The following is an 8,417-nucleotide window of genomic DNA, read 5'->3' on the forward strand; positions in this document are numbered from 1 at the left end:
TCCAAGTATTTTTATTACATATACTGACTTTTAAGGGCTGTCCTACCTCTGACTGGGGTCTCATATCAGCCTTCATCTCAGTTTTCAAGCATGTGTTTCAATATGCTTAGAGGGGTCCATTGTAAGTATCCGCACAACTAAAGACAGGTGTCAGTGCTTCCCTTCTGAACGCTGCCTACCAAAAATAGACAACTCCTATCAGATCTTGGACAGCAGTATTTTAACAGTGTTGTGGGAAAAGTTTCCAATAATTATAACCATTTGTAAGATGAAGTTCAGCCCCTGTATTTATACTGAAAACAAAAGATTTGATCAGAAAGCAGTCCAAAGGGAGTCCACTAAAATCCACATGTGCCTGGGATTGTGCATTTAGCCTGTAAAGACCTATACCATCCTCAGTTTCCAGCTGTATTTACATACAGCAGTTGTGTGTTATTACTACCCTAAAGTTTATCTTAGCATTTACTATTTAAAGTAGCATGTAGTGCTACAGTGATACACACCACAACTCCAGTAACCTGATCTCACAGTTGAAATCATACACTTAGTATCACTACAGCTAACTAAACAGATACTTTAAAAGAAAAAAAAAAAAAAACCTGAAATCATCAAGTACAATCTTGGATGAAGGAATTTTTCTATTTGTCAGCTAGATAAAATTTATAGCAGCTTTTAAAACCTTCACATGATACTGAGTTGTCTTAGCATCTTCTTAGAGTTCCTCAGTGTGAAAAGGATGGTATCAGCAGTGTTATGCTCCAGTATTGCATGCTAATGCCCTCAAAACATTTGTGAGTACCTAAAGCACAGAATGGGGTGAATGGCAGGAAAGAAGGGGTTAAACTTCAAGATCAGAGCCTTCTGCTTCTATTTTTCCACTTGTACTTCCTCAAAGCAAAACTGTAGCCTAAACACCTTCCCCCATTTTTACACAAAATTAGCCAGGACATAAACTTAATGAATCTTAAGCATGTGCTTAAAGTGAACAGGATAGACAGACGGATGCTGGAAGCATTGTAAATGACTTAAGGCAGGCTTTGCTTTCCTGCTTTTTTTGAACTGAGGCCTGGGCAACTGCACTTTTACTTAGCAGGCCTCTACTTAAACATGTGTTAGGTCACCTGAGTTGGTGTTAGCTATTTCATAGTCTTAAAACCAAAAGAGACTGAATGTAAGTACTATTGATGCCAACAGATGCTGAGACAACAGTGCAGGAGTCTATGGCTGTGAAGAAACTCTGGACTCAGTTTGGTTCATCTTGCAAGGTCTGTTCTTTCCAAAGAAGGCAGAGCACAGAGCCTGCAATATGCTAATGGGAAACAACCTGTTGGACAGATCAGAGACAGCATGCTGCAGAATGCAGTCAATCCCTCCCAGGCAAAAATAAGACTAAATAGGTTAGAAGACAGTTTACAAAAGCTGGCATAAAAAGAGGCATACAGGTTTTAAAAAGATCCAAAGATCAGGAAACAAAAAATCTATACATGTTACATAATTTGTGGTATAATAAGAAGTCTGTTAAAAAGATGAAACTCTTTCTCAAGCAGGCAGCAATGCCACCTCCCAGAGGAAAAGCTGGTCAGGCATCAAACCACAGTGGAACCACCAGGGCAACACAGCTGGAAAGCACAGATGCTCCAGGTAAAGATTCTGTTTATAAGCAATCCCACTGGGACAGCTGGAAGACTCAAACACAGCCAGAATTCTATTTTAAAAAGTGGAACCATAAGGAATGTGAATTTAAAACTCAGTTTGACCTGACACATAGTCACTTTTCTTTAGAGCTGAAAAGAAAGGGTTGTAGATTAAGACTACCATGTGAAAGTAAGTATCTTGCTTCCTATCTAAATGGCTTAATATAACTTAAATGCTGCAAAACTCTCAATTAGGTCTGATGCCTGGTCCCTTAAGAGTGAACCAGCTCTTTGACTTCTGTGAGAGGTAATTCCACTATAAATGCTGGACACCAAAAATGTATTTTTTGAAGAAAAGTTTAAATTTAACTAAATTTTAGCTTGAGCAAGAGTTAGAATAATTGTTTAATAATAAAAAACCCTCGCCTTGATAGGCAAAGCTATAGCACAAAAAGAAAACAATCCCAAACCAAACCAGTTGTGCATGTAAATTTAATACTTGCCAAGAAAATCCAACCCCTAGAAAAAAAGAGAAATTAAGCAAAACATACTGTTGAAAATGCCAGTGATAACTTTACCTGTAATTACACACTCCCACCTCCCCACTCCCTGGCTTTAAACTTTTTTCCTAAACTTAAAAAATCAGATCTGACAGCAGCAAATGACAGACCATACAGGAGCTTGAATGGCCATAGGGAAAAGTTCAGGCAAAAGAAAGCCTTGCACAAAGCTAAGGTACAAGAGTAACATAAAAAGTACTTCAAGGATTAACTACTTGAGGGAAAGACCTCACAGTTCTCTCTGTGATTCACATAGATGCTAAGGTGCAACTCTGCTTTGCAGTGCAGCTGAGTTTGGAAGATTTCCAAAACCAAATATTCTTTGTGATATGTCATTAAAAAAGTGAAAAAGCAGTAGAACTCTTTATACAAGGGAAGATTTGGGGTTTCTACCTATTCTACATCTAAATAAAAACAAAACAAAAAAAACCCCCACCAAATGGGAAAGCACTGTGCTTGGTACAGATATATCTCTAAAAGTGAATCTGTTTTAAATCAGTAGTATCTATCTCCATAGCATATTTGATGCATCTGCAGCTAACTCAAACACAAATTCTACTGGACACATGAAATATCAATAAATTGGGCCAAAACACAGCCTCCTAACACAAACTGCTCTATTGATTTTGAGCTGCCAGCAAAAGATGCTTAAATGCAAGTATTTACAATATGTTTCTTATTATCAGTTATCAATTCAGTTACCCAAGTCTGTGGGCTATGACGAATAATTTACTGTTAAAAAAGAAAAGGGTAGGCCTAGGGAAGAGTTGCACTGAGGTAGAAAAAAATTTGTTACAACAACTTTCTTCTCATTTCAAAGCCAGCATTTGGAGTTCAGGACCTTGGCTGCTATTCATCAAAGCACTTAAGAATTTGTTTAATTCTAGTAGTTTCTGCAAGACTTGAATATGCTTTTAGATATTTTACTGAATAGGAGTACAGCTACTCACAGAAGCAATATAGCATATTACTCAAGGGAATGGTTGCATCTTGTAGGTCTCCTGGATAAAGCACATGCACACAGACAGAAAAAAAAATCAATTTCAATAGACTCTAAAAATAGATAGCTTTTCTCAGAGCTGCATACCTTTTCCTCACTTTCAAGCTTCTGTTTGGGTTTATACTTCATTGATGTTAACAAGGCTCTTAATATAGAGCAATGTTTTATTGCTATATTCTATTTTTAAATCTCTATTTTAGAGTAAACCTTTCTCATAGCATGTTCCAGTTTCCATTTCACATCTTAATTTCCTAGGCTTTGCAATTGATAAAAATTACTAGGATTTCCTTGGCTGTGCAGTTTCAAAAACCAAAGCACCAGCTGTGCTGCAAGTGAACCACGACATGTTTTCACTTCCTTTGCAATTTCTCAAAAGTCTTGACATGTCATTATAAAATTCAGTAAAGTAGGTCTTTCCCTCAAAACTATGTCAGCATAAATAGGGAAAGTAACCAGAAATGCAGTTTCAATTGGAACACAAAGTAGCTACTCTGCTATCCATCCATAGTTTACTTTCTCCTCTTTTCTTTCACAAACTAAGATTTTCATAGTGTAAATAAATTAAGTTGTTGTGGAACTATTTCCAGCATCTGCTCGGAACAGTTAGCACATGCTAACTACAATGGCAGGTATCCACACTCACATGGTTTTGGCCTACACCTCCCTGGTGCAAGCATAAATTAGAAATAATTTAAGAAGAGAAGAATTCAAAGATACTTCACACCAGTTCTGAGTGTTTCTGCTGATAGTTGGAGGTTTCTTTAAAATGCATACTCCTAGTTTATGTGCCAACTTGGACATTTCACAGAGCAAGATAATGAAGTAACTAATACAAAATTCCATAAACGTTCTGTGGTATCTGACTGAGAGAAAAAGTGAGAACTACTGCATGAGTTTAGAGCATGGCAAAAACCAAAGTTCTAAAGAATTTTTTAAAAAAAAATTATTTAAGGTAGCATTTGCATTTTAAGGGCTATGGATTGTTTATTATGGACTTTATTTATGTTTATTATGTTTATTATGGACAAATTATTGTTTACATATTTCCACTCACCCAGCTTACAAAAAAAACCACGACTCTTTCTCAAAAACCCCTTAAACGCCACTATTATTTCCATAAATTGATTTAAAGCTTTTATAAGCGTAGTAAAGTGTGCATCAAATACTAAAGTAAAGCCCAGCCTGCATTGGGAGTTCCCGAGAGTGCAAGCCTGACGTAGGAATAATCAAAGAAAGAGAAACGTTTTATGACAACATGTGGCAAACCCTTCCAAATCCTTAAGACGCCGAAGCCCTTGGGCGGCAATCTGTCCTAATTTGCGATCCCCCGAAAGCACCGGGTGAGCATCCCGTCTTCTCCCTCAGCCTGCCCCGCTCCGGGGGCTGCTCCCATTGTCTCGGCGGACAGAGCTCTCCCCCCGCCGCGGCTGCCCCGGGGCCTTGCGGGGTGTCCCGCGATAGCCCCGGCTGGAAGGGCCGCGGCAGCCGGGAGCCGTCCTTGCCAGCGGCGGACCCCGCTCGGACAGCCCTTCCCCAGCCCCGCCGCCGCCTGCCCGTCCTCCCCGCTCGGAACCGCCATGACTGTGCAGGATTCTCGGGGCAATTCTCCCTCCGGAGGCGGGAGCAGCACCGGCGGGCAGCCCCGCGGCGGGCGGTCACTCGTGCGGCCGGTCCGGAGGGCGGCCCCGGGGAGCGGCCCGGCGGCAGCCCGGAGCCCGGGGGGCGGCCCCGGGGCAGCGGCGGGAGGGCGGGCAGGAGCTGCCCCGGGGCGGCGGCGGGCGCGGTTGCCCGGGTGACGGCGCGGCATGCCCGGCCCCGCGGGGCCGCCGGCCGGGGCAGCGGGGCGGGAGCTCCGGCGCCGCTCACACCGGTGCCCGGCGGACACGCCCCCGCCCCGCTGCCGCCACCGGCTCCTCCGCTCCCCGCACACGACCCTCGGTGCGGCGCGGGGGCTCCCGCCTGCCCCGCATTGTCCGTCCTCGCCACCCGCCGGCTGCACCTGCCGGCTCCCGGCCCCTCTGCCGCCGCCCCGCACCTACCAGACGGAACCGTAGGCGCCGGAGCCGACGGGGGTGAGATTCTGGTAGCGCTGGGGCACCTCCCACACCGTCTTGTTCAGCTCCTGCCGGTAGAAGCCGCCGCGCTCGGACATTTTCCCGGAGCTGCCGGCAGCAGCAGCGGCAGCAGCGGCAGCCGCCCCTCAGCCGAGGCTGCACGGCCGGCGCCGGCGGGGAGGAGGGACCGGGAGGGGAAGGGGAGGGGAAGGCGGAGGCCGAAGGGGTGGGGGCAGCGGCCAGGGCCGGGGGAGCCCGGGTGGGGACGAGGGGGGGCTTGACGAAGGGGCCCAGGATCCCCGGGGCGGCACCCGGTGTCTTTCCGCGGGGCCACCCGGGGGCTTGCGGGGAGTGGCGAAGCGCCGATCCCGCCCCGGAGCATCGCAGCCGGGGCGGTGACGGACCGGAGCGGCGGCCTCACCGCATCGGCCGCCCCTGCCCGAATGTGCGGGAAGGGCCCGCGCCGCCGCCTCTGCTCCCCGCGGGGACGGTGGTGACGGGCGGACCCGGTCATCCCGCCCTTCGCCTGGTGTCTCTCAGGCTTTCTAAAGCCTTGCTGACTGACACCTTTCTTACTTTGCCATGGCCACCTGAAGTTCCCTCTGGGCCCGCCAGGCTCGAGCTGCAGCGACAGCGGCGGTGTCCCTGCGCCAGGGTATCGTCCGGGGGGGCAGTGCGGCCCCCGCTCACTGATGGAGCCCCGGGCAGGTCGGGGGTTTTCTCGGTGTCGTCTCGTGCCTAAAATTTCCCCTTACCGCATTGACTCCCGCATGCACTCATCTCAGTCCTCTTCCTTTTCATCGATGAAGACTCGAGCCCTCAAGACAATAGATAATCTTGAAACTTTAAAAGTCCAAAATTAATGCACCAGTTAAAGGTCCTCTAACTTCTTTAATGTGTGTTTTCTTCTCTCCAAAATGTATCTTATACAATATCTCAGTGACCTCTGAAATCATTGCAGCACTACTGCAATGTTACCAGTATATTTCTTTATGTATTGTTTCCTTCCATGGCTTCTTACATTTCTTTGAGCATCTGTAAGTAACTTGTACTATGTAAGCTAGCATGTTTGCATAGATTCAGTGTACTGGGATTGCTTTACACCTGCCTTTGAATCACTGGGGAAAGAAATCCTTGCTTTTCAGAACTCTCCTATATCATGGATTGCAATTTGCTTTGGCAAATTGCTCAGTTTGTGCTAGGACACAATGTGACTGTAGAGAACACGTATGCTTGAATAGATGTGAGCATGATGAGACAGAAAACATGTGTTACGGATGCTCCAAACACTGGATGGTTCACGTTCCAGCTCTGAAACCTCAGCCCATGTTGCATGACAGGACTTCCATACTAGGACTGTTCAAGTAAACAACACCAGAACTTGGCATTTGCTGGGTGCATTTCAAATAAAAAAATAGACGAATGGTACTACTATAGCCATTTATCTGCAGCCATCCACTCAAATACTACTAAGTGCTCCTAAAGCAATAGTCTAGTTGTCACTTCTGCCCTTCTCCAGTGCAGCAGACCTCTCCAGTTCTCTCCAGACTGCTCCTTGGTCCCACTTGAATTTCTATTCTGAGGGCATAGTGCTTGAAGGAAGTGAAAAGTATAAAAAAATCCAACAATACATTAATTTATCTTATTTTTCTCAGCACCACCGTATGGAGTTTTAAAACTGGAGTGACAATGCAGTGACACTACACCAAGCCAAGAAGAAAAATTTCTGTCACTGCCATCCCCCATCTTATTTGCCCCTAAAGTAAGTGGCCCCAAATGTTTACCATTGCTAAAATGGAACAAATACTCCTACTTGCTAACTTTTATTGTACTTTGTCTCTAGAAGTGTTTTGGTGTAATAAATTATTTCTTTCTAACTGCAGCCATGATTTTTGGAAGTTGTGTCTGTCCATGTCTACCCAATCTTTTAATCATGCAATTTCCACAGGATTCATTTTTCACGTTATTGGTTAATTATTGGTAAATATTTACAGTTGGTCTCAATTTCCTGTTTTCTGTGAATTTCTTTCAGTTATTTGTGTTGCAGTCATGACTCTGAGACTGTGCTTGATATCCTTGTTTTATTGGATACTACGTATATGGTCTTCTACTGTATGTAATGAGAGGAATAATGGAAAACATCAAGATGCAAGGACAGTGTATTTGAGTTGTCTCAGAGCTAGGTAAGTTCTAGGCCTCCAGAAGCCTCCCATAAAGCCAGCCCTGACAGCTGCCTTTCCCATGGCAGAATCAGCTCATCCATCTTTGCCATCCCCATGAAGGAAGAGGAGGAGGAAGAGACAGCTCCCTTGTCAGCTGGATTCTTCTCTTTTAGCTGCAGTTTTACAGGGGGTGTGAAAGCATGAAGAAAAGATAAGGTCACAGCTTCTGTACATACGTTGCCTTCTTAAGAATTTTCACTGTCTATACAAGAAATACTGTTACATAAAACTGAGCCTGAAGCTGTGTTGGGACTCCCATGGACAGGGAGAGCCCATGAAACAGCTGTGGACACTGCACACACCTTGCCTGACAGCATCCTGTGTGACAGCTCCTCACCAAGTCAAGTGCTGGTGCCTGGAGGGCAGCGGGCAGGGACTCCCTGCCCTTCACACAGGGCACAGCACTGGGAGGGACGCCCGTGTGCTGCAGTGGGGCAGGCTGGGACACGCAGGCGGTTTGTGGGGTGGGATCAGCTGAGCCCTGCATTCAGGAGTGAGGAGGCTGTGCCCCCGGGCAGGGTGGGATGCAGTCCCTCAGACACACAGCAAATCCAGCAGGTACCAAAGGAAAACTTGCTGGCAGAGCACTAACTTTCTGTTGTGGCTCTTCTCCCACTGCATAGTCAAACCCTACATTACTCTCATTAGAATAAACCTCAGTGAAAACAAAGGAATTTATAATTTTAGCCAGTTGTGAGTTACTAATATCCAGCTGTCCCTCATTCCTATTTTTTTGAGTTGGACTTGATGATCCTGATGGATCCCTTCCAACTCAGTATATTCTATGATTTTACCTCTTTTTTATATATATATATATATATTGCAGAAAGCTTGCACATCTTTGCTGCCCTCTTCCAGGTCCCTTTCAATTCTCATTTATTCTCTCTCTAGTTCTGTTTTTGTATTCAGTTTAGAAAGTGCAAATTTAATATATAATGTAGTTAAAA

General features: G+C 45.3%; 1 protein-coding gene across 2 annotated transcripts in view; it reads right to left on the reverse strand.

Moving 5' to 3' along the window:
* MAPK11 (mitogen-activated protein kinase 11) overlaps positions 1–5,409 on the reverse strand; it is a 31,126-nt gene extending 25,717 nt beyond the window's left edge. For both annotated transcript variants that reach the window (XM_030238098.2, XM_050969684.1), the window contains exon 1: positions 5,234–5,409. In XM_030238098.2, coding sequence (XP_030093958.2) covers positions 5,234–5,346 — 113 coding nt within the window. In that variant the 5' untranslated portion in view covers positions 5,347–5,409. The remainder of the gene's footprint in view (positions 1–5,233) is intronic.
* Between the last annotated feature and the right edge of the window lie 3,008 nt (positions 5,410–8,417).

This window comes from Serinus canaria, chromosome 1A (assembly GCF_022539315.1).
Source record: "Serinus canaria isolate serCan28SL12 chromosome 1A, serCan2020, whole genome shotgun sequence".
Lineage (NCBI taxonomy): Eukaryota > Metazoa > Chordata > Aves > Passeriformes > Fringillidae > Serinus > Serinus canaria.